Below are 26714 nucleotides of genomic sequence, written 5' to 3'. Positions count from 1 at the left end.
ATGCTGAAACAGTTCCCACACAACATGTGTATCATGTGGGGGATGGAAATAACACGTTTTTGCCCGTATCTATGCTCCTACCAGAGTTAGGAGGTTATAAACGCGACAGTGCTGTTACACATGAGGTCTGCTGTTTGTGTGCCACATTCAGCTGAAATTGACCCAGGAGTTTGGGAGGAGGTCCTAGATATAAAACGTACAGTCTGCTTTATGTATATAACCGATTTCTACCTTTCTCACAAATCGGTAGTCATACTCAAAATTGCCTCTCAGCTCCAGAAGTGTCATGCTTTTCTTGTCATTCTCCGTTATATAGTGTAACATCAGAACTTTTTTCTTGTACCTTCATTTATATTTGGCCACTATGTCATTACAATTTATGTTTATAAATTTTGAACTGAATGTGTGGCCTACCAGCCTAATTATATGTTAATTCTCTTACTTACCCACTCAAACTAACTCTGCAGTAAAATGAAATTTTCACTTTTCAGCAGAGTATGCGCTGATATGAAACTTACTGGCAGATTAAAACTGTGTGCCAGAGGAGACGAGGTATTGGCGGAAGTAAGGTTCTCAGAAAGGGTCGTTGTCGTGCTTGAATAGCTCCATGGCTCCCCGTGGACTGAAATCTGCCATGAACCAATGTCTCCCAAAGTGCCACTTCCACCTGCCGTTGTAGAGGCGCTGATCATCCCAACACCTAAACCTTCAGGTGGCAAACGACTTCGAGACTACTGGCAACTAACGTTACTCAACTGTGATTTTAAGATTTTTACCAGATTGATAATAGCATGGCTCACAAGAATAATGCATCGCATGACCAGACATCCCTAGGCGGCGATAGTAACGTCCAGACGGCATTCGGCGACTACTGTGATTCGGTCGCACTGGGGAAAGCAGGTGACTACGTGGGGCTCTAATATTCATAGACTTCGATCGGGCTTTCGACAGCGTCAGGCATGCCTACATTACAGAAGTGTTGACACAAATGAAGTTCCTGCAGCACTACATTGTCACACTGAGGCGGTTACTAAACGGAGCCACCTCTAAAATCCTTGTTAACGGACGGTTGGCAGGGCCACTTACTATTACGAGATCAGTCCAACAACGATGCTCCTTATTCACCATCGTATATGCATTAGCCCTTGAGCCACTTCTCAGCAGTCTTCACCAACGCTTGACTGGACTTACGATGCGGGGACACACTTTTCAGTGCAAGGCTTATGCGGACGACCTATTAATGCTGCTGCGGAATGATAACGACAGAAATGTGCGTTGGATTGGATCAATAGGTACGATGCCGCTACTGGTTGCCGTAGGAACGTAGGCAAATCGATCGCCCTGAATATTGGTACTGTACTACCCGCTGCCTGAGTTGTACCCTGCGAGATACGGGACTGCATAAAGTTTCTGAGGATCGTGTTCGGAAATGAAGTACGCCGCACGGCTGCGAACATCTTCAAGAGGTTGCTCCACGCTGTCCTCAATGGTGTCAGAGCGAACGGCTTGGGCATCTTAAACATGATTCAACGAATCGCCTACGCAAATACCTACCTGGTGTCAGGTATCCCCCACAACGCACAGGTTCTTCCGATGCTGAAGACGTCACTTGACGTATACTGGCAGCATTTGGATACTTCGTCAGCGTGGGATTACTCTTGAAGGCCGGATACGGTGCTCGGATCCTACCCACTGGTAGAAGAGGCCTCGTGCTTGTGCACGTTCACGATCGTACGGGGGCGCTTTATCTCAGTGCGATGTTGAAAATGTGGGGTAGGCAACAGGGACTCTTCATAGACGAACCTGCACAAGCTTCTCAAACTGCACTGGCGATGGTAAAGAACTTTTTCCAACTATTTCATCATATCAGGGCAACGGCCTTGTCGCAGTGGTAACACAGGTTCCAGTCAAATCACCGAAGTTAAGCAGTGTCGAGCTGGGCTAGCACTTGGATGGAAGGCCATCCGGTCTGCCGAGCGCTTTTGGCAAGCGGGGTGCACTCAGCCGTTGTGAGGCAAACTGAGGAGCTACTTGACTGAGAAGTAGTGACTCCGGTCTCGTAAACTGACATACGGCCGGGAGAGCGGTGTGCTGACCACATGCCCGTCCATATCTCCATCCAGTGACGCCTGTGGTGGGATGACACGGTGGCAGGTTGGTACCGTTGGGACATCCAAGGCCTGTTCGGACGGAGTTTGATTTAGTTCATCACATCAGGGAACTTTTCTTGAACATAGCTACGTTATGGCAGACCTACCGGCCAATAGATGGCGACAGCGCGCGGCATCTATCAACTACTCACGAGCAGGCGTCCGACCCACCCTGTAGAAGCACAGTACCCTACAGTCCAATGGCCAGTGATATGGCGGACAATTCACTATACCGGCCTTGACTCAGAAACAGGAACAACATGGTACCTGGTAGTCAACGGTAACAAGCTACCAGATCCCGTCTCCACGCCATCAATAAGCTGAACTCCCCGTTATGCCAGATGTGTCAGGTTAGAGACAACGTCGCCGACCCACTTACGTGGGACCCCTCTCTGGAAGCGTGGAATCTAGTGGCGTAGATGATTGCCCTCCTCCGGGGACGACAATACCCCATTGACCCTACGATTGTTACTTTTTTGGACAGAACGTGCTATCCACGAGCCAAGACGAAAGTGGTGACATGGATACGAGCTCAAGCGTTACATTATCTGCTTCGAGACGCCTCCAAGAATTTGTTGGACTTCTGGAACCACCTGCATGAACAACTTACGGTGATTGCGTGCAATTCGAAATATCAACAATTCTTTTGTATTTCCCTGGGGAGTGCATTACGAGATCCTACCCACAGCTGGGACATCCGGGGTCCAGGAAGCAGACTTTGAACACGATGAAGAAGCATACAGCGACCATGATGAAACTGTTATCTCCCTCAGTTCTACGAGAGGACGTACCCGGAACGAACGAGGTGGCGCAGTGGTTAGCACACCGGACTCGTATTCGGGAGGACGACGATTCAAACCCGCGTCCGGTCATCCTGATTTAGGTTTTCAGTGATTTCCCTAAATCACTTCAGGCAAATGCCTGAATGGTTCCTTTGAATGGGCACGGCCGACTTCCTTCCCCGTCCTTCCCTAATCCGATTGGACCGATAACCTCGCTGTTTGGTCCCCTCCCCCCAAACCAACCAGTCTAACAACGTGCTCGGGGGCAGAAGCACCGGAGAGGAGCGCTCTTATACTCACCCACCAGAGGAGATTTTTTTTTCCCACCTTACTTATTCGAGAACAGGTTTCATCTCCTTAGTGAAGAATGACCGGTGGATGACATAGTAACCACACTCCATACAAATACTTTCAGAAACGACTTCCTGACACTTAAATCTATACTCGATGTTAACAAATTTCTCTTCTTCAGAAATGCTTTACCTGCAATTGCCAGTCTACATTTTATATCCTCTCTACTTCGACCACCATCAGTTATTTTGCTCCCCAAATAGCACAACTGATTTACTACTTCAAGTGCCTCATTTCCTAATCTAATACCCTCAGCATCACTCGACTACATTCCATTATCTTTGTTTTACTTTTGTCGATGTTCATCTTATATCCTCCTTTCAAGACACTGTTCATTCCGTTCAGCTGCTCTTCCAGGTCCTTTGCTGTCTCTGACGGAATTACAATGTCATCGGCGAACCTCAAAGTTTTTATTTCTTCTCCATGGATTTTAATTACAACTCCGAATTTTTCTTTTGTTTCCTTTACTGCTTGCTCAATATACAGATTGAATATCGGGGATAGGCTAAAATCCTGCCTCACTCCCTCCCCAATCACTGCTTCCCTTTCATGCCTGTCGACTCTTTATAACTGCCATCTGGTTTCTGTACAAATTGTAAATAGCCTTTCGCTCCCTGTATTTTACCCCTGCCACCTTCAGAATTTGAAAGACAGTACTCCAAAAAATGGTTGAAATGGCTCTGAGCTCTATGGGACTCAACTGCTCAGGTGATCAGTGCCCTAGAACTTAGAACTACTTACACCTAACTAACCTAAGGAGATTTCACACAGCCATGCCCGAGGCAGGATTCGAACCTGCGATCGTAGCGGGCGCGGGGTTCAAGACTGTAGCGCCTAGAACCTCTCGGCCACTTCAGCCGGCAGAGTATTCCAGTCAACATTGTCAAAAGCTTTCTCTAAGTCTACAAATGCTAGAAACGTAGAGAGAGAGATGAAGAACATAAAAAGGCAGTAGGAAACAGTACAGAGAGCAAATAAAATATTGTTCAAGAGAGGAGAAAAGCGAATTAAAGAGAGTGGAACAGGATAGGTGGGACTCAGCATCAGAAGTCTGAGAGGTGAGAGGACGCTGAAGGAATAAGAGAGAGACAAAGAGAGATACATAAAGTAGGTGTGTGTGTGTGTGTGATAGAGAGAGAGAGAGAGAGAGAGTGAGAGAGAGAGAGAGAGAGAGAGAGAGAGTGAGTGAGGGAGAGAGAGAGAGAGAAACAGAGACACGGGGAAAGTAAGAAAATATGAATACTTAGAATTTGTTAGGTAAGCACAGAAGTTAATTTCTTTCCAATCCTTCGCATTTCATTAAAAACTAAAGAGACGCTTATTTTGGCAGGCTCGCCGCCAAGTGGACTCGAGAAGCAGCCGCAGAGCGCAGCGGTTGCCGACGAGAGCACTCTGCGAAATCCGGGCCCCTGTCGGCACGCCCTAAACCCGGCGGCCCGGGATTAAATCATCCCCAGGCGCAGCGCCAACTCATTTAGGGCGCAGCCGCCTAATCCCGCCCCCACGGCAGCGCGGCCCGCTGTTTGCTCAGGCCCCGGCGCGACGCACGCAGCACCCAGCACCCAGCAGCCGCCGAGGCGTCTTCCCGTTCCGGGCGGCGCGCCGGATCGGCTCGAGTCGCTATTAACGGCGGGCCCACAGCCGTGATCGGCAGACGCTCTTCCCCACCTCTCCCCACTCCCACCACATTCCACAGCCCCTTTCTCCAATCTGTACGCCAGACTGTTCGAGGAACCGATGTCGCCGGTTTTCCCCTGAGACCAGCCTCATTTCTGCGCTACGGAGAACACGAAATACACTACTGGCCATTAAAATTGCTACACCAACAAGATGACGTGCTACAGACGCGAAATTTAACCGACAGGAAGAAGATGCTGTGATTTACAAATGATTAGCTTTTCAGAGCATTCACACAAGATTCGCGCAGGTGGCGACATGAAGAAAGTTTCCAACTGACTTCTCATACACAAACATCAGTTGATCGGCGTTGCCTGGTGAAACGTTGTTGTGATGCCTCGTGTAAGGAGGAGAAATGCGTACCATCACGTCTCCGACTTTGATAAAGGTCGGATTGTAGCCTATCGCGATTGCGGTTTATCGTATCGCGACATTGCTGCTCGCGTTGGTCGAAATCCAATGACTGTTAGCAGAATATGGAATCGGTGGGTGCAGGAACGCCGTGCTGGATCCCAACGGCCTCGTATCACTAGCAGTCGAGATGACGGGCATCTCATCCACATGGCTGTAACGGGTCGTGCAGCCACGTCTCGATCCCTGACTCAATAGATGGGGACCGTTACAAGACAACAACCATCTGCACGAACAGTTCGACGACGTTTGCTGTAGCATGGACTAGCAGTTCGCAAACAATGGCTGCGGTTACCCTTGACGCTGCATCACAGACAGGAGCGCCTGCGATGGTGTACTCAACGACGAACCTGGGTGCACGAATGGCAAAACGACATTTTTTCGGATGAATCCAGGTTCTGTTTATATCATCATGATGGTCGCATCCGTGTTTGGCGACATAGCGGTGAACGCACACTGAAAAGGTGTATTCGTCATCGCCATACAGGAGTATCACCCGGCGTGATGGTATTGGGTGCATTGGTTACACATCTCGCTCACCTCTTGTTAGAATTGACGGCACTTTGAACAGTGGACGTTACATTTCAGATGTTTTACGACCCGTGGCTCTACCCTTCATTTGATCATAGTGAAACCCTACATTTCAGCAGGATAATGAACGATCGCATGTTGCAGGTCCTGTACAGGCCTTTCTGGATACAGGAAATGTTCGACTGCTGCCCTGGCCAGCACATTCTCCAGATCTCTCACCAATTGAAAACGTCTGGTCAATGGTGGCCGAGTGACTAGCTCGTCACAATACGCCAGTGACTACTCTTGATGAACTGTGGTATCGTGTTGAAGCTGAATGGGCAGCTGTACCTGTCCACGCCATCGAAGCTCTGTTTGACTCAGTGCCCAGGGGTATCAAGGCCGTTATTACGGCCAGAGGTGGTTGTTCTGGGTACTGATTTCTCAGGATCTATGCACACAAATTGCGTGAAAATGTAATCACATGTAAGTCATAGTATAATATATTTGTCCAACGAATACCCGTTTATCATCTCCATTTCTTCTTGGTGTAGCAATTTTAATGGCCAGTAGTGTAGTAAAAGTCAAACTACACTGACAAACCCTATGTCTACATTTATTCTCCGCAACCGTCATTTTCTCCCTCGTCTGCTCCACTCGTGAATGATCCGTGAGGAGAACGAGTGTCGATAAACTTACGTTTGAGCTCTAATTTCTCTGTATCCTCATGGCCATTTCGTGAGACATTTGTGGGAGGAAACAATATCGTTCCAGAATGAATGTTAGTTATGCAGCCGAGTCTGAGCTGATTTTGAAGTTCCTGGCGGATGAAAACAGAGTGATGGGCCTGGGTACGAACCTAGGACCTTCACTTTTCATGGGCAAGTGCTCTACCATCTGAGCTATCGAAGCACGATTCCAGGCCCGCCGTCCCAGCTTCACTTCCCACAGTAGCCCTTCTCCTACCTTCAAAATGTTCTTCTGCATAACTTGTTGGATTAGGCCTCCTGGAGGAAGAGATATTGCGGAGACATGTCTTAACCACAGCGCAGAACACTACTTCCAGGACGAGCCCTCACACTGCGACGCATTCTGCGCTGATTTGAAATTTAGGTCGTGGGATGTGCTAGGATAAGTAAGTTTGGTAGAGCACTTGTCTTTGGAAGGAGAAGGTCCCAGTTTCGAGTCCAGGTTCAAATGGATCTGAGCACTATGGGACTTAACATCTAAGGTCATCAGTCTCCTAGAACTTAGAACTACTTAAACCTAACTAACCTAAGGACATCACACACATCCATGCCCGAGGCAGGACTCTAACCTGAGATCGTAGCTGTCGCACGGTTTCAGACTGAAGCGCCTAGAACCTCTCGGCCACACCGGCCAGTTTGAGTCCCGGTCCGGCACGCAGTTTTCATCATCATCATCATTTAAGACTGATTATGCCTTTCAGCGTTCAGTCTGGAGCATAGCCCCCCTTATACAGTTCCTCCATGATCCCCTATTCAGTGCTAACATTGGTGCCTCTTCTGATGTTAAACCTATTACTTCAAAATCATTCTTAACCGAATCCAGGTACCTTCTCCTCGGTCTGCCCCGACTCCTCCTACCCTCTACTGCTGAATCCATGAGTCTCTTGGGTAACCTTGCTTCTCCCATGCGTGTAACATGACCCCACCATCTAAGCCTGTTCGCCCTGACTGCTACATCTATAGAGTTCATTCCCAGTTTTTCTTTGATTTCCTCATTGTGGACACCCTTCTGCCATTGTTCCCATCTAGTAGTACCTGCAATCATCCTAGCTACTTTCATATCCGTAACCTCAACCTTGTTGATAAGGTAACCTGAATCCACCCAGCTTTCGCTCCCATACAACAAAGTTGGTCGAAAGATTGAACGGTGCACAGATAACTTAGTCTTGGTACTGACTTCCTTCTTGCAGAAGAGAGTAGATCGTAGCTGAGCGCTCACTGCATTAGCTTTGCTACACCTCGCTTCCAGTTCTTTCACTATGTTGCCATCCTGTGAGAATATGCATCCTAAGTACTTGAAACCGTCCACCTGTTCTAACTTTGTTCCTCCTATTTGACACTCAATCCGTTTATATTTCATTCCCACTGACATTACTTTCGTTTTGGAGATGCTAATCTTCATACCATAGTCCTTACATTTCTGAACTAGCTCTGAAATATTACTTTGCAAACTTTCAATCGAATCTGCCATCACAACTAAGTCATCCGCATATGCAAGACTGCTTATTTTGTGTTCACATATCTTAATCTCACCCAGCCAGTCTATTTTTCAACATATGATCCATAAATAATATGAACAACAGTGGAGACAGGTTGCAGCCTTTTCATCTGCCAGGAATTTTCAAATTAGTGCACACTCCGCTGCAGAGTGAAAATCAATCGTGGAAACAATCCCTCAGGCGGTAATGTCCTTTCTTCCAGGAGAACTAGTCCCACAAGGTATGCAGGAGAAATTCTGTGAAGTTTAGAAGGGAGGCAAAGAGGCATTGACGGAAGTGAAGATGTGTGGGCGGTTCGTGAGTCTTGGTTGGCAAGCTAAGGCGGTAGAGCATTTGCCCGCGAAAGGCTAAGGGTCCCAGTGTTCAAGTCCAGATTTGGCACGCGGTTTCAGTCTGCCAGGATGTTTCGAGACAATACGTTGCCCGACTCTTCACCGAACATACGCTCTCGCCACCTGAATACTAACCCTCTCCGTTATACACAACACCTCCCATGTAGTAATTAGCACTCGAGGGCCGAGGTTATTGAACTTCTCTGTACCGCCGCGCGGGTTTAGCCGAGCGGTCTGGGGCGCTGCAGTCATGGACTGTGCGGCTGGTCCCGACGGAGGTTCGAGTCCTCCCTCGGGCAAGGGTGTGTTTGTCCTTACGATAATTTAGATTAAGTAGTGTGTAAGCTTAGGGACTGATGACCCGAAACCGTCAGGAAAAATGCCATTGGCTGTTCAATATTTTCTGTCAGTCCTACTTGGTAAGTGTGCCACAATGATGAATAATGCTAAAGAATTGCACGAAAGTGTTTTGTAAGCCAGTTTCATCTCGGATTAATTACATTACGTTAAGATTCTTCCAGTGGACATCAGCTTGGCACCTGATATCCTTACAATTGGCTTTTTATAGTCATTCCACTTTAGGTCCCTCTGGGCAGATACACTTAGATAATATATGGCACTTACTTTTTCCAGTGATTTTTCACCAATAGCACACTAGAACAGTAATGTATCTCTTCAGATATTTACGCACAGTACGTAACGTTAATTTACGATTAGAAACAACTGCCAGTATCTGCATAAATAATCGATTCTCCGCAAGTCTTCCTGCATGCCACTACAAATGGTTCAAATGGCTCTGAGCACTATGGGACTCAACTTCTAAGGTCATCAGTCCCCTAGAACTTAGAACTACTTAAACCTAACTAACCTAAGGAGAGCACACACATCCAAGCCCGAGGCAGGATTCGAGACCGCGACCGTAGCAGTGGCGCGGTTCCAGACTGTAGCGCCTAGAACCGCTCGGCCACCCCGGCCGGCCATGCCACTACAGCCTTCCTTTAGGGAACAGCAGCGTCTGCATAGCCGGCCACCGACCTGCATTGCCTGTCGCTCTGTCTCCAATTCTCTGCACATTCGCACCCATCTCAGACATCCATAATCCAGTAAAAACCGTCACTGATTCAATAAGGAGAGACATGCAAATTAAACAGGGCACCCTATTGTTAATCTCCGTGTTTTATGATGTCAATAACATTGGTCGTACCGAACTACTCTGTTGTCAGCTTCAGAATGAGAAATTTGTTCTAATCACAGTAAAGGCCGTACAACACTCACCTGGGGTACTGCAGAAATTACCATTACACCTGTCGACTCCATACAGTTAATGATAGCGTATTGTGTTTTATATCTTAGGAGGTAGTAAATTCAGTCACGCATCTGGTCAGATACTCGGAAAGGTCGTATGTTGTCCATTAAACGACATTACTGAACTGTGTCGAATGACTTCCGAAGTCAACAGACCCGGCGGCAACCTGCGCGCCTTTGTTTACTGCGCTTTGAATTTCACGAGCTGGGCGACCTGTGTTTCGCAAGGTTTTTGTGTACGGAATCCATGTTGACTTTTATACAGGAGATGATAGCTCTACAGAAACGTCGTAATGCGTCAGCATAGAACATGTTCCATAATTTTACAACAAACAGCGTAACTAACTCGTAGCTACGTGCATCATTACGGTTGGATACAGCGCCATTCAAAGCAGTAATGTTTGTAGCATTACCCTTGATCAGCTTTGTTTCATGTTGCGATATTAAGATTCGCCGGTCTTAGGTAGCACAGTCTGTAATCAGAAATCTGAAGGACTGTCAGTTCAAAGACAAGCTTGATATTTGACTGTTGACTCCGTTTCTCGCCAGCGGCTTCTAAGCAAATTGCCCATCGAATATCGTAGTAACCGATGAGAAGGCATCAAGTGGAACAAGTTCCATGTGTGGGGTTCCCCAAGAAACTGTTATAGGCCCTTACGGTTCTTAATATACGCAAACGATCTACAAGTTATCATAAGCAGCCATATTACGTTAACAGAAAATGTCTTTCCCGTCTAGTATGGTGACCAAAAGATCAAAACGAATTATAAAATGATTTTGACCAGGTATCTGTACACCGCGAAACGTGAAAATTTACCCTGAACAATAAAACGTGCCAGGTCCTTCACATGATAGAAAAGGGAAAAAACGTGAAATATCTGTTAGACGATAAATCATACAAGTTTAAAGATTGTTGGTTTAATTAAACACTCGAGCACTACATCACGAACAACTTAAACTGAAATCATCACACAGAAACGTTGTGGGGAAGCCGAACCAAAGACTGCATTTTACTGGCAGAACACGTAGGAGATGCATAATTCTACTAATGCGACTACCTCCGTCCTCTTCTGGATTACTGCTGCGCGGTATGAGATCCGTATCTAGCAGGATTGCATATTTCACTGCTGCTAGATCTGTTCACGAATGTGCAATGACCAACCATCACCACCCCTTCCTCCCCCCCGCCCCCTCCTGCCCGATTGCATGTTTCACTGCTGCGAGATCTGTTCACGAATGTGCAATGACCAATAATCTCCCCTCCTTCCTCCCCCCCCCCCTCCTGCCCGATTGCATGTCTCACTGCTGCGAGATCTGTTCACGAATGTGCAATGACCAATTATCTCCCCTCCTTTCTCCCCTCCCCTGCCCCCCCCCCCCTGTCAAACATTATGTTCACTCCCGTCTTCACAAGTGGAAATGGCCATCGTAAAAAGTAACATCAATCAGAGCTTCCACGGAAATATCACGTTTTCATTCTTCCCACGTGCTATTCGGGAACGGACCAGTACAGTAATAGTCTGAAACTAGTTCTATGAACACTCTGCCAAACACTCAAGTGCAAATCGCTGAACAATCATGCGGATACTGACGTACATGTGCATTAGCCCTGATCCACAAGAAATACTGGTAGTAGAAAGTTTCTCTTTTCGTTCATAAACTAATTAGTGAAAGAAAATACCAAGTCGTTCCATCTCCTCCACTCTATCAATATTGATTCAAAAACTACACTTTGGTGCAGTATGTTTTAGCCTGAATCATGTTCCATTTAAAGACACACATCGACATAACCTCAGGTTAATTTAATATAGCCATTCCCCTCCCTCACTACCACAACCGCCATGCACTGAGCAGCCACAAACTAAATTTAATCTGATTATTACCGGCACCTTAACCAGAAAGTAATCTGTGTTGCGAAGATAACAAAACCTTCCTTGCGTGAACCGCTCATCGTTTAAGTATACAGAACAACAATAAATTACTTGCATAGATTTTTAAGACTATATTTTTATAACAGTCGTAGATGTATGGTCTTGCCAGCAGAGTGACATCGTCACTGGGCTTTTGGGACTGCAATATCGTTGATTACATAAACATTTATTTCCGTCTAGATTGTAAAGAATTTTTGTTAACTCATGCCTAATGCGCAATGTTTTATTTGTAATATGAATACTTCGTGAGTGCTCGTTAATCATAAAATTACAAGAATTTGTACAGAAAGTTTATATTCAATTAAACGTATTATTTCAGATGTTTCCATCTTTTCTTCGGAACTTGCTGACACTCTGACATCTTTGTGAATATTTAATTCTTCGTTATAAATCTGTAAAAGTGTTTACAGTACAGTACTTTAATTTGTTGCTCGTTGAAGGACCAATGCCAGGCCCCTTGAGGGGCAGATTTAAAGTAGTTACGAAGCTAACCTGTCTATAATGTTTTTGACTCCCAGTATATGTCAGATAATTTTGAGAATACATAAAAATGTAACACGTCAGTCGACGTTTCATGCCACAGTTTGCACAGACACCCTTACCTTCCGATAATCTGCCACAAAGTATCAATTACAATATTCTTTAATTAATAGCACTGTTACTGAGAAGGCGTGGGAATTCAATGTAGATGTCCACATATTATTCGTAGATTTTAAAAAGGCCTTTGATAGCATACACCGACAGACACTGCTAAATATAATGAAGGAATTTAAAATACCACCAAAATTAGTCAGATTAGTTAAAATGTATATAGATGAAACTATATGTCACATAAAGACACCGGTAGGAGAAACTAAAGATTTTTAGGTGTACACTGAACTGAGACAAGGGGATGCCATTTCACCTATTTTATTTAACCTTGTGCTAGAGAAGATCGGTAGAGAATTTTCTAAAACCCGTCAAAAGGGATTCAGCTACAGGATGTGAACATTACAAGACTTGCCTATGTAGATGATGTAGCACTAATAGGTAGTTCCGATAGAGAATTAATCATAATGATGCAAAATTACTACAAAATTTCTGGGAAACAGGATTACATGTTAATGAAGAAAAGACAGAATACCTGCCCATAAGTAAGAACACCAGAAAAGATGCACCTCTGACTGTAGATGGATTCAATTTCAAGGCTGTTGACCACTTCAAGTACCTAGGAAGTCTTTTTTGTAATAACAACAGAACAGATATAGGAACAGATGCCCGTTTAACAACAGCAAACAAGACAATTTTTAGTTTCATCAAAATTCTAAGAAAAAGATCGCTTAGCAGTAACCTCAAAATCCGCTTATATCAATCGACCATTATACCTGTGATGGGTGTGAAACATTAATAATTAGAAAGAAAGGTGATAAAAAACTGTTAATATTGGAAAGAAAAGTACTAAGGAAAATTTTTGGACCTGTATACGACGAAAATAACATGGAATGGAGAATAAGAAGAAATGAAGAGTTAAGAGCGCTGTACAAACACCGTAACATCACAGAAGTTCTCAAGAGGAGAAGGTTGAATTGGGCAGGCCATATAGCATGACTGACAGAGAACAGACTACCTAGAATGGTATTCAGCAGAACAATAGATGGAACGAGAGGAAGATGGAGACCCAGAATCATTCGGGAGGACACAACTAGGACGAACAGCAACAGCAACTGGACAAACAGCGCATTGGACAGTCAGAAGTGGAAGAGGCTCATAGAGCAGGCGTATGGTCGACAAGGCCCTTGCCACATGTAAAGTAAAAGTAAAATGTAAATAGCACTGTTACAGCAGTATGTTTTGCTGTAAATGGAAGGATCTGTCAGATGACCCAAGTAGGTTAAAAGAAGGGATGGCCTGTCTGGACACGTACCTTGGCACCATGGAATAGTTAATAGGGTTTTAAAGGGAAGTAATGGGGTAAAAATCATACATTGAGATCCAAGCGTAACTACAGCTAACTGGTTCAAGTGGATGTACTTTGGAGAGACGAACAGTCTTAATGAGATAGAAAAGCTTGAAAGGGCTGCACCAAATACAATACTGGGCATTATAATTACTAGACCACGAAGATAACGTGCTACAGACGCGAAATTTAACCGAAAGGAAGAAGATGATGTGATATGCAAATGATTAGCTTTTCAGGGCATTCACACAAGGCTGTCGCCGGTGGCGACACCTACAACGTGCCGACATGAGGAAAGTTCCCAACAGATTTCTCATACACAAACAGCAGTTGACCGGTGTTGCCTGGTGAAACGTTGTTGTGATGCCTCGTGTAAGGAGGAGAAATACGTACCATCACGTTTCCGACTTCGATAAAGGTCGGATTGTAGCCTATCGCGATTGCGGTTTATCGTGTCGCGACATTGCTGCTCGCGTTGGTCGAGATCCAATGACTGTTAGAAGAATATGGAATCGGTGGGTTCAGGAGGGTAATACGGAACGCCGTGCTGGATCCCAACGGCCTCGTATCACTAGCAGTCGAGATGAGAGTCATCTGCATGGCTGTAACGGATCGTGCAGCCACGTCTCGATCCCTGAGTCAACAGATGGGGATGTTTGCAGGACGACAACCATCTGCACGAACAGTTCGACGACGTTTGCAGCAGCATGGACTTATAGCTCGGAGACCGTGGGTGCGGCTACCCTTGATGCTGCATCACAGACAGGAGCGCCGGCGATGGTGTACTCAACGACGAATCTGGGTGCACGAAGGGCAAAACGTCATTTTTTCAGATGAATCCAGGTTCTGTTTACAGCACCATGATGGTCGCATACGTGTTTGGCAACATCGCGGTGAACGCACACTGGGAGCGTGCATTCGTCATCGCCATACTGGCGTCTCACCCGACGTGATGGTATGCGGTCCCGTTGGCTACACGTCTCGGTCACCTCTTGTTCGCATTGACGGCACTTTGAACAGTGGTCATTAAATTTCAGATGTGCTACGACCCGTGGCTCTACCCTTCATTCGATCTCTGCGAAACCCTACATTTCAGCAGGATAATATACGGCCGCATGTTGCAGGTCCTGTACGGGCCTTTCTGGATACAGGAAATGTTCGACTGCTGTCCTGGCCAGCACATTCTCCAGATCTCTCACCAAGTGAAAACGTCTGGTCAATGGTGGCCGTGCTACTGGCGCGTCACAATATGCCCGTCACTGCTCTTGATGGACTGTGGTATCGTGTTGAAGCTGCATGGGCAGCTGTACCTGTACACGCCGTCCAATCTCTGTTTGACTCAATGCCCAGGCGGATCAAGGCCGTTATTACAGGTAGAGGTGGTTGTTCTGGGTACTGATTTCTCAGGATCTATACACCCAAATTGCGTGAAAGTGTAATCACATGTCAGTTGTAGAATAATATATTTGTCCAATGTATACCCGTTTATCATCTGCATTTCTTCTTGCTGTAGCAATTTCAATGGCCAGTAGTGTATATCTTCTGAGTGAAAACTGTTAATAATGCGTTATAACAGCGATTACTGGGGAGGGGTTAGCATAAGATTTTTTCGTGTGCCTCACTCGATACGTAAACCGGAAGCACGGCAGCGAGCTCCGGTCTGCCTTCCTCGGGCAGTCTCCGCGCCCTCGGGCCACGCAGCGGGCGCCCCTCGCGGCCGCTGGCGCAGCGCCACGCCGAGCCGCCTTGCTGGCACGCGCCCCCGCGCCAGCCCGGAGAATTAGTTCCTACCGCCGGCCGGCCGCATTTTCCCTTTTTCCTCCTGCTGGCGCCAGTCCAGGCCGGCGTCCCTCGGTCTTCCATCATCTGCAGCCACTGGGCACGCCACACGGCAGCGCAGCCAGCGGCTCAGTGGATCTGCGCCGGCAAGCAGGCTTATCCGATCATTGCGATAAAGCCGCAGTCGTCAGTCAGGTTTAGCTCGGCGTGCTGGCGCCGGGTTCTTACTGAATTTCAGTGGCGAACATTACTCCATTCTGACCGAGGCCGCAGTTACGGACGATTAAGGCAGAGTGAGCCAAGCTAAATACAGAGTGAGCGCAAAAGAACTTCAGACATTAAAAAATTCGTGCGAACGTAATACTAAAACTTCGCTTCAAACCTTAACCTCTTAAAACACTATTTCCTGAATACCTTTTTTCTTGTTTTTGTTTTACGTGTAGGTGCAATTTCTTTGTTGGAGAGTGCTAGTGCGCTGGTTTGTTTCTCAATTAGCAAAATGGAAGTCGGTAGCTGCATTTCAAAGAGCGTTTCACACACAATTTCGCCGGGAGGCACCCAGCACAGTCTCCATTTATGCTCGGTACAAACAGTCTCACGACAGGGGCTGCATTTGCAAAGGCAAAAGTCCTGGTGGGCCTCCGGTGCCCAACACTGATCGCGTTCGACCAGCATTCCAGAGATGCGCACAGAAAGCAACACGTAGATCAAGTCGTGAGTTACAGTTCTCACTATAAACTGTAGAATCTTATACGTCTTGTATTGCAAGTAAGCAAGGGAGAAGAAAAAGGATCAAATGGCACCGTTGAGATTGCCATCGATAAAATGGGACCAATTATCCTTCCTCCCATAATACCGCACCGTATATTAAACCGACAAGGTCCCTGAAGTTCCACTTGTCGCAGCCATCGTGGATTTTCCGTTGCACAATAGTGCATATTGTGCCGGTTTACGTTATCGCTGTTGGTGAATGAACGGGTTACGGGTTCTGGAAGGAATAGTTGACTCAAATGTGGACGATAACAAAATAATAGAGATTACTTTGTAAGCAGACTGTTTAGGTTTTCATGTTGGTAACGACACGTAGCGCTCTGTATGAAAATCACTGACTGTGCTGTGTGCAGTCTGTGGCTGGTTGGACTCATTGTTGCAATGTTCGCTTGTGTACTGTTGGGCTGTTGGATGTCAACAGCATGTAGCATCGTGCTGTTGGAGGTGAGCCGACAGCAGTGGTGGATTTGGAGAATTTTAAGCGGACGATCTGGACGTGTGTCTGCCAGAAAAAGGAAATTTGTAAAGATGGATGTCATGAATTGATAGGTATATATATATATATATATATATATATATATATATATATATATATATATATATATATGATGACTTTTGAACATTATTAAGGTAAATGCATTGTTTGTTCTCTATGAAAATCTTTCATTTGGTAACTATGCATATCAGTAGTTTGAATCTTTTATTTAGCTGGCAGTAGTGACGCTCGCTGTATTGCAGTAGTTCGAGTAAGGAACATTTTTGTGAGGTAAGTGATTCATGAAAGGTATAGGTCATTGTTAGTCAGGGCCATTCTTTTGCAGGGATTATCGAAAGTCAGATTGCGTTGCGCTAAGAATATTGTGTATCAGTTTAGTGATGATCAGAATAAATAGAGAAATGTCTGAGTACGTTCAGTTTTGCTCAGCTGTTTGAGAATCAAATAACGTAAGAGGTTTTACACCACAGTAATTATAATTTTTCTAAGGGGACGTTTCAACGTGTAATTCAATATATAAAGAGGAACTCTTTTATGATAAAAATAATTATACATTAAAATAGTGCTATCCATGAGGAAGCTTAATAATGCTATGAAGTACATTTTTATACTTCGTTTTATCTGTCCTCACGTCCCTTAAATTGGTGATGTCACGTATGTGTGTGAATAGATTACTGAGAGGTGGCAGAAGGCAGTTCAGTGTGGGTTTATGTTGAGGAAGGTCACATGAAAGAACAACGGCGTCGTGGTTAAGTGGTCACGATGTTGGAGTGCTAAGCGGACGAGTCGTGTTGCGCCTTCCCTAGTGTCAATTTTTTTTCTCTTCTTCGCTGCTCGCTGTATTCAAATTTGTGTCTGTGTCGTGGTGTAATGTCTGTTAGCAATATTGCAATAGCGAAGTGCCAGGAAGGACGTTACAGTGACAGCTGATTCTTCACGACTACTCTATTAGCAGTGAAAAGGAAGTGTCTTTCGAATGGGAACCGTAAATGTTTGATGACAAGGCGACAAGTGAACCGAATCCTCCACCGGACACCACGTCTGATGTATCAGACACGCCGTTAGCAACAGCAGGTACGTCATATGATAGGAATCTCTTATCGACGCACCTAATTTGTATGCCTGGTAAGTGAGTGAGATATGCCCTACTGCCCGATTTAGGTGTTCACCAGGAAGCGATGAAAACATAATACATAGTTTGTCACATAAGCTGCAACAAATATACGCAACAGTTTCACAATGACACAGTTTCTCTGTGCTCTGTCAAAAACATATGTTTTTAACATTTCTGAAGCTGCGTTTCGTTTTGGAAGTTTTGACTCGTGAATGCCTTTGTTGTAACATAGTTCATGCAAGTTTATTAGTTGTTTTCATTTCTGTGAGACGACTCATATTCCACAACCAGTGTGTAGTACGACAACTGCCAAGACTACAGAAAGAGAACAAAAATTTCAATGACAGCACGGACAGTTCATAATGTTGTGAAAATAAATAAATGGAGCGAGGGTGTTTTGAACTCGGCTCGTCCGCTCATTAGTCCAACACCGTGATAGATGTTTTAAAAAAATCTCATTGTGCTCATAATCGTTCGTTGCATTTGTTCCGAGCCGACGTTCCATGACATGTTCAAGTTCATAGTTGATTCATTCACTCTTGTTTTTATTTTTATTACAGAGTACAACACCCTAGTGGCATAGTAGCTAGAAGGAAAAGTACTTCTCCGGGCGGTATCACTAACCTGGTGTCTTGCTGCTTAGGTAAGTCTCTCGTCGCACAGTACAGGGTGATTCAAAAAAAATACCACAACTTTAGGAATTTAAAACTCTGCAACGACAAAAGGCAGAGCTAAGCATTATCTGTCGGCGAATTAAGGGAGCTATAAAGTTTCATTTAGTTGCACATTTGTTCGCTTGAGGCGCTGTTGACTAGGCGTCAGCGTCAGTTGATGCTAAGATGGCGACCGCTCAACAGAAAGCTTTTTGTGTTATTGAGTATGGCAGAAGTGAATCGACGACAGTTGTTCAGCGTGCATTTCGAACGAAGTATGGTGTTAAACCTCCTGATAGGTGGTGTATTAAACGTTGGTATAAACAGTTTACAGAGAATGGGTGTTTGTGCAAAGGGAAAAGTTCTGGACGGCCGAGAACGAGTGATGAAAATGTAGCACGCATCCAGCAAGCATTTGTTCGCAGCCCAGGAAAATCGACTCGCAGAGCTAGCAGAAAGCTGCAAATTCCACAATCAACTGTATGGAGAGTCCTACGAAAAAGGTTAGTTATGAAACCTTATCGTCTGAAATTGGTTCAAGCACTGTCTGCAGCTGATAAGATTAAAAGAATCGATTTCTGTGATTTTATCCTTGCTCAAATGGAAACAGATGAATCTTTCGTTTCAAAGATTGTGTTTAGTGATGAAGCAACTTTCCACACTAACAGGAAAGTCAACCGTCACAATGTCACAATGTCACACAGCAGCAATCCAAACTGTTACGCTTGATATGCTACAGAGAGTGTGGAACGAGTTGGAGTATCGGGTTGATATTGCTCGAGTGTCTGGAGCATCTCTGAACTTGTTTTTGAGTGAAAAAAAAACTTTTTAAGTACTCTTTGTAATGATGTATAACAGAAGGTTATATTATGTTTCTTTCATTAAATACACATTTTTAAAGTTGTGGTATTCTTTTTGAATCATCCTGTATGTATATATACCGGGTGATCAAAAACTCAGTATAAATTTGAAAACTTAATACACCACGGAGTAATGTAGATAGAGGGGTAAAAACTGACACAAATGCTTGAAATGACATGGGGTTTTATTAGAACCCCCCGTATTGCTAGACGCGTGAAAGATCTCTTGCGCGCGTCGTTTGCTGATGATCGTGTGATCAGCCGCCACTTTCATCATGCTTTGGCCTCCCAGGTCCCCAGACCTCAGTCCGTGCGATTATTGGCTTTGGGGTTACCTGAAGTCGCAAGTGTATCGTGATAGACCGACATCTCTAGCGATGCTGAAAGACAACATCCGACGCCAATGCCTCACCGTAACTCCGGACATGCTTTACAGTGCTGTTCACAACATTATCTCTCGACTACAGCTGTTGTTGAGGAATGATGGTGGGCATATTGAGCATTTCCTGTATAGGACATCATTTTTGCTTTGTCTTACTTTGTTTTGGTCATTATTGCTATTCTGATTTTTTGAACTTCTGTATTTTTTTGGTTCTAATAAAACCCCATGTCATTCCAAGCATGTGTGTCAATTTGTACCTTTCTATCTACATTATTCCGTGATTTATTCAGTTTTCAAATTTATACTGACTTTTTGATCACCCGGTATATATATATATTTAATCCAGTTTTCAAATTTATACTGACTTTTTGATCACCCAGTACACACACACACACACACACACACACACACACACACACACACACACACACATATATATATATATATATATATATATATATATATACTTTCAGCCAATGGGCGTTCAGATCGCTGTTGCTACACGGATCTGACGTCACGTTTGAGGACATTGTGGCGGAAGATTGTCTCGGAACACTGTCTCAGATTGTAAGATCCTACTCCCGAATAGTCGGATCCTGTCCCTACTAAGGTTGCACAACATTGCCTCCTATGATTTCATCAATAATGCTCTTGTTGACGCTTAATTGTTAAATGTACAAGTAGCCTGACTGCTATTGAGCATTCCCGATCGCATAAATATGCGTAATTCTTGGCTTAAACACGTGAAGGGCATGCACATATGCATTACAAGAGGACAGCGAACTCTTTGACCGAACACGCTGAGCTACTCCGTACTACGCCGGCAGCCTAACCACGACGCCACTGCACATTCATGTTGCTCTAAATTGTACTTCTTCGTTCACTGTTTCTAATTTTTCTTTCAGCACACCTTCTTCCTAGTTTCATGCTTGATCTGTGTTCGCGCCGCGCGGGATTAGCCGAGCGGTCTAGCTGCAGCAGTCATGGACTGTGCGGCTGGTCCCGGCGGAGGTTCGAGTCCCCCTCAGGCATGGGTGTGTGTGTTTGTCCTTAGGATAATTTAGGATAAGTAGTGTGTAAGCTTAGGGACTGATGACCTTAGCAGTTTATGAAACGTCCCCTTAGAAAAATTAATGAATTACTGTGCTGAAAAACTCTTACATTATTTGATTTTCAAACAGCTGAGCAGAACTGAACGTACTTAGACATTTCGCTCTTTACCTGTTTTGATCAACACTAAACTAACAGCCAATATTTTTAGCGCAACGCAATCTGACTTTCAATAATCCCTACAAGAGAATGGCCCTGACTAACATTAACCTATACGTTTCAAAAATCACTTAGCTCACAAAAATATTCGTTACTCGAACTACTGCAATACAGCGAGCGCCACTACTGCCAGCTAAATAAAAGATTATAACTACTGAAGGCACTAACTACTGATAGGCATAGTTGGCAAATGAAAGATTTTGATAGAGAACAAACAATGTATCCAATATTACAAATTTACTCTTTCTGATGGACACACGTCCAGATCGTCCGCTCTCAAAATTACGCCATCTCTCTCCCCACATCCACCACTGCTGGCGGCTCACCTCCAACTGCGCAACGCTACGCGCTGTTAACAGCCAACTGCCCAACACTACAATAGCATATACTCCAACAATGCTAACCAACCACAGCCTTCACACTAGAGATGGGCAAACTGAAACACGTAACTGTTTCGAAACAAATGAAACAGTACAATGTAATGTTTCGATACGCTGTTTCGAAACAGTGAAACAGTTTGTGTTTTGTAATATAATAAACCTAGACATTTTATCATCTTGAATGTCTACTGTATAGGTATGTCCATATAAACACAAATGAGATACGAGAGCGCTAATCATATCGCAGAAAGTATGAAACTATCACTTAGGCGTCTTGGCAGTTTCGTATTTCATGCAGCAAATGCGCTGCTTTCGTGTCGTGTGACTTTCATACTTTTCAATTGGCTGAGGACAGCCATAGCTGAAGACAGAAGAACCACCACGAACGGAACTGGAGGTGGGAGCAAACTGCAGAAACAACGGATATGGTACTGGGATTCCCACATTCCGCTAGTATGGGAATATACCCATCCTGCTAATTCCCATGCACACAAAGGGAATCATTGTGGATAATAGGCACTGTGACTATAGACTCACAAATAATGCCAAATAATTCGAATAAATAACAGGAAAAATTTTGTCTTTCAAGGTGTTTCGAACCGTTACTATAAATTCACCATGCTTCCCAGCCCTTCCCGTTCACCATTACACTATCAGTGATATGTCAAACAGATTGCTTGTAATTATACCTACATTAAATTCATGTATATGTATAATAACTGTCACTCTACGCCTTTTTTTTATTCAAAATGTTCTAGGCTTACTTGCGTTTCTTAATATGATTACTGTACTTGAACAGAGAAACGTATGTTATAAAAAAAGTGTAATTTAGCTGAATGATTTTCACATATTTATTATTTTGAATGTGAATAGTATGCGTTGTTTTATTGTTTGGTTAATGTTTATAAAGCAAATGTTACGCCATTTCGGAATAGGACAGTCATCCAGAAACGAAGCTTTATTTTCGGATATCTTAAGCTTCATGCTATTGCTTGTCAAAACGATTTCGACACTCTTGAAAGTGTTTCACGAAGTGGTATGTTGTGTTTCAGTACCTGTGCCGAGCCCGAATCTCGTCCGACACAGAGCGGAATGAAACATCACTGTTTCGATACAATCAGTCCGTTCCAAGCACAGGTGGACTGAAACATCCTTATTTTGAAACAACGATACGGTTTCTGTGTCTGTCTCGAGATCGAATCTGGTCCTGATATCCGAGACATGGGCGGAATGAAACACCACTGTTTCGAAACAGTGAACCACAGCCGTTCCGAAACACTGAAACAGTTCCACGTAACGATACACTGTATCGAAACATAGAAACAGTGGCCAAGTCCACTTAACACAGCACAGTCAGTGGTAACGTGGCGTTACCAACATAAAAACCTAAACAGCCTACTTACAAGTTAAGTCCCGTAAGATTTCACACACATTTGAACATTTTTTGATCTGTGTTCATGTTTTTGACAAGCTATCCACTAGGCCAACTTACCGTTAAATCTGAGGGCGGTTGCCATGGGGAGTTTCCCTCGTTAGCACAATAGAAGCCGGCAGGTAGTATCCTCGCATGGACTGCAGCCAATTTCTTTAATCAGTGTTATTGAACAAATCCAAATTTTGGATTTGCGGATTTAGTTAATGAGGGCTCGGAATTTAGTATGTGATGGACTTCGAATTCAGAAAACCTCACACGGTGGAAAGCGTAATCATCGTGTAGCAGGTGTTGGGCGGCGTGCGCGCGTGCCTGCTGTGGATACGCCTCTCTGCCGCGGGTCGGCAGACACGGGATGGGCGGGGGCGGGCAGCGGCGGCGGCGGCGGCGGCGGCGGCGGCGCCTGTGTCTGCGCCCGCACCGCCGCGTAAATGAGCCGCGACGGCGTGTCTGGCGCGGCTCGCTAATTACGCGCCGTCAGCGGTCCAGGTGGCTGGCCGGGCCACTTGGCAGTCGATATCCATGTCTGCCACCCACGCCGCTCTACAGCGGTCGCTAACGAGGCCGCCCCCGCCCCCGCCGCCCCCTGCCACCGCGGCGCCGCTGATCAAAGACGCCGCCCCGGCGGCTAATCAGCGGTCGGCCCGTGTCTCCGCCGAATCTAATAGCCGCCCCCGCATCCCGGGCGCCACCCAGCCAGCCGGAGCGCCTCATTTGCATTCTCGGCAGTCGCCTAGTTTGGCTGCACTCCGCGCCTCCTGTCGGCATCGTCTTGCTTAATTAAGCGGGAGCGCTCTTTGCTCCTACCTTCCCCCACCTCCCGTACCCGCAAAAGCCGCCCCACCCACACTCCAGCCTCACACAAACATTAGAGGCTCTGAATACCGCGCTGCTTCTCGGCAAACTCTGTCCTCATCAGTAAGGTCGAAGAGAAATTATTTCCTACACTGCCGGTCATTAAAATTATACCAAAAGAAAGGATATCCACTATCACAATTTGATTCTTTGTGCATGCAGTATACAGGGTGTTTACGGAAGAGATGCAAAAATGTAACAGGTCACAGAGAATGTGCCACTGAATAATTTGAAGTAAGGAAAATGAGGTCGGAGACGTCAGCTTAAGGAGATATTGGAAGTAAACTTGTCTACCGCTGTGCCTAGCATTACTGCCGGCCGGTGTGGCCGTGCGGTTCTAGGCGCTTCAGTCTGGAACCGCGTGACCGCTACGGTCGCAGGTTCATATCCTGCCTCGGGCATGGATGTGTGTGATGTCTTTAGGTTAGTTAGGTTTAATTAGTTCTAAGTTCTAGGCGACTGATGATCCCAGAAGTTAAGTCGCATAGTGCACAGAGCCAGCCATCTAGCATTACTGTTTGCCAATTTGTTTAAAACAAATATGCGTACGAATTCAAATTCTGAAGGTGGCAGGGGTAAAATACGGGGAGCGAAGGGCTATTTATAATTTGTACAGGAACCAGAAGGCAGTTATAAGAGTCGAGGGTCATGAAAGGGAAGCAGTGGTTGGGAAAGGAGTGAGACAGGGTTGTAGCCTATCCAAGATGTTACTCGATCTGTATATTGAGAAAGCAGTAAAGGAAATGTAGGCATTAAAATCCACGGAGAAGAAATAGAAACTTTGAGGTTCGCCGATGACTTTGTAATTCTGTCAGAGACAGCAAAGGAGCTGGAAGAGCAGCTGAACAGAATGGACAGTGTCTTCAAAGATGGATATAAGACGAACATCAACAAAAGGAAAACGAGTATAAGGGAATGTAGTCGAATTAAATGGGATGATGCTGAGGGAAGTAGATTAGAAAATGAGACACTTAAAGTAGTAAAGCAGTTTTGCTGTTTGGGGAGCAAAATAACTGATGATGGTCGAAGTAGAGAGGATATAAAATGTAGACTGGCAATGGCAAGGAAAGCGTTTCTGAAGAAGAGAAATTTGTTAACATCGAGTATAGATTTAAGTGTCAGGAAGTCGTTTCTGAAAGTATTTGTACGGAGTGGAAGTGAAACGTGGATGATAAATAGTTTAGACAAGAAGAGAATAGAAGCTTTCGAAATGTGGTGCTACAGAAGAATACGGAAGATTAGATGGGTATGTCACATAACTAACGACGAGGTATTGAATAGATATGGAGAGAAGAAAAATTTGTGGCACAATTTGACTAGAAGAAGGGATAGGTTGGTAGGGCATATTCTGAGACATCAAGAGTCACCAGTTTAGTATTGAAGGGCAGTGTGGAGGGTAAAAATCGTAGAGGGAGACCAAGACATGAATACACAAAACCGAGTCAGAAGGATGTTGGTTGCAGTAGGTACTGAGAGATGAAGAAGCTTGCACAGGATATAGTAACATGGAGACCACAACAAAAACAAAGAATTTTAATTTTCTGCACATTACCGCAAATGTGAGGTGACATACGAGGTATCCGAGGATATAGTAACCTTATAAAGCTACGAGTACTGTGGAGGCACTTACAGTTCTCTTGCTGATTTTCACCTCAAAGCTGCTTTGCTTAGCGTACCACTGCCACGCCCTTCTTATGGCACCATTACGGCCGGGCCTGCCGTAATGGCGTGTCTCCCCTTTGAGCATCTTCCGTTTTAATCCGCCTGAAACCGGGCGCGCACCGTCCGCAGCGGAACCCGCTCGTTTCCGACCGTCTCCATTAAAACGCGCCGCACATCCGGCGACCAGGCGAGCACTCCATAGCGGCGGGGGCGGAAGCGTGGGGGCGGCAGCTGCGGCCGCGCCGCGGTTCTCTGCGGACGCGCGGACAGCTTTGCACCGCGGCCTGCCCGGCGACTCCCCCACGGCGCATAACAATCGCGGCGCCAGCCAGACAATAAAAGTGGCACGGCCGGTGGCTCCCTGCCCTCGCCGCGCGGACCCAGATTACATTTAAAGTCGCGCTAAGGCCGCCGCCGCCGGCAGCGCCGCCGCGTGTGTCCGTGTTATGCTAAAATTGCGCCGGCGCCAACGGCCGGGCTAGACGCTTCACGGGCCCGCACGCCACCATTTCCATATTCAGATTCGCAGCCGCGGCGGCTGACGTGTTGGCGGTATCCCACAGAGCTTCGTGGTCACTTATTCCTCACAGCTGGCGGGCTACTGGCACAAGACCTGTACCCTATCGAAGTGACTGATACGGGGATGGGAGGAAAGTCGGGAAAAGGCAAAATTAGAATTCTGTGCCCATGCTATCATTGCGTCTACACTATTGGCCATTAAAATTGCTACACCAAGAAGAGATGCAGATGATAAACGTGTAGTCATTGGACAAATATATTATACTAGAACTGACATGTGATTACATTTTGACGCAATTTCGGTGCATAGATCTTGAGAAATCAGTACCCAGAACAACCACCTCTGGCCTTGAAACGCCTGGACATTGAGTCAAACGGAGCTTGGATGGCGTGTATAGGTACAGCTCCCCATGCTGCTTCAACACGATTCCACAGTTCATCAAGAGTAGTCACTGGCGTATTGTGACGAGGCAGTTGCTCGGCCACCATTGACCAGACGTTTTCAATTGGTGAGAGATCGCGAGAATTTGCTGGCCAGGGCAGCAGTCGAACATTTTCTGTATCCTGAAAGGCCCGTACAGGACCTGAAACATGCGGTCGTGCATTATCCTGCTGAATTGTAGGGATTCGCAGGGATCGAATGAAGGGTAGGGCCACGGGTCGTAACACATCTGAAATGTCCACTGTTCAAAGTGCCGTCTATGAGAACAAGAGGTGACTGAGACGTGTAACCAATGGCACCCCACACCATCACGCTGGGTGATACGCCAGTATGGCGATGACGAATACACGCTTCAAATGTGCGTTCACCACGATGTCACCAAACAAGGATGCGACCATCATGATGTTGTAAACAGAACCTGAATTTATCCGAAAAAATGACATTTTGCCATTCGTGCAACCAGGTTC

The 26714-nt window shown here is 45.5% G+C and overlaps 2 protein-coding genes across 2 annotated transcripts in view; both read left to right on the top strand.

Annotated features, from left to right (window-relative positions):
* Positions 1-23200, top strand: part of LOC126095412 (translation initiation factor IF-2-like) — a 44202-nt gene extending 21002 nt beyond the window's left edge. The window contains exons 2-5 of the mRNA XM_049910210.1: positions 4614-4698; positions 4741-4926; positions 15311-15602; positions 23018-23200. Of these exons, the coding sequence (XP_049766167.1) occupies positions 4614-4698; positions 4741-4926; positions 15311-15602; positions 23018-23200 (746 nt within the window). The remainder of the gene's footprint in view (positions 1-4613; positions 4699-4740; positions 4927-15310; positions 15603-23017) is intronic.
* A 91-nt stretch (positions 23201-23291) lies between these two features.
* LOC126095411 (dual specificity protein phosphatase 8-like) lies at positions 23292-25681 on the top strand. The gene is made up of 2 exons (XM_049910209.1): positions 23292-23529; positions 25416-25681. The coding sequence occupies exons 1-2, from the start codon at positions 23292-23294 to the stop codon at positions 25679-25681; spliced, it is 504 nt and encodes a 167-aa protein (XP_049766166.1).
* Positions 25682-26714: the final 1033 nt, after the last annotated feature.

Source organism: Schistocerca cancellata, chromosome 8 (assembly GCF_023864275.1).
Source record: "Schistocerca cancellata isolate TAMUIC-IGC-003103 chromosome 8, iqSchCanc2.1, whole genome shotgun sequence".
Lineage (NCBI taxonomy): Eukaryota > Metazoa > Arthropoda > Insecta > Orthoptera > Acrididae > Schistocerca > Schistocerca cancellata.
This window is presented reverse-complemented; position numbering and strand designations above follow the sequence as displayed.

Excerpts from the sequence above, each read along its gene's own strand:
- LOC126095411 (XM_049910209.1), top strand. The coding sequence starts at position 23,292 with ATGTCTGCCACCCACGCCGCTCTACAGCGGTCGCTAACGAGGCCGCCC. Across the intron at positions 23,530-25,415 it reads GGCTGCACTCCGCGCCTCCT|CGGAACCCGCTCGTTTCCGA; the intron begins GTCGGCATCGTC and ends CACCGTCCGCAG.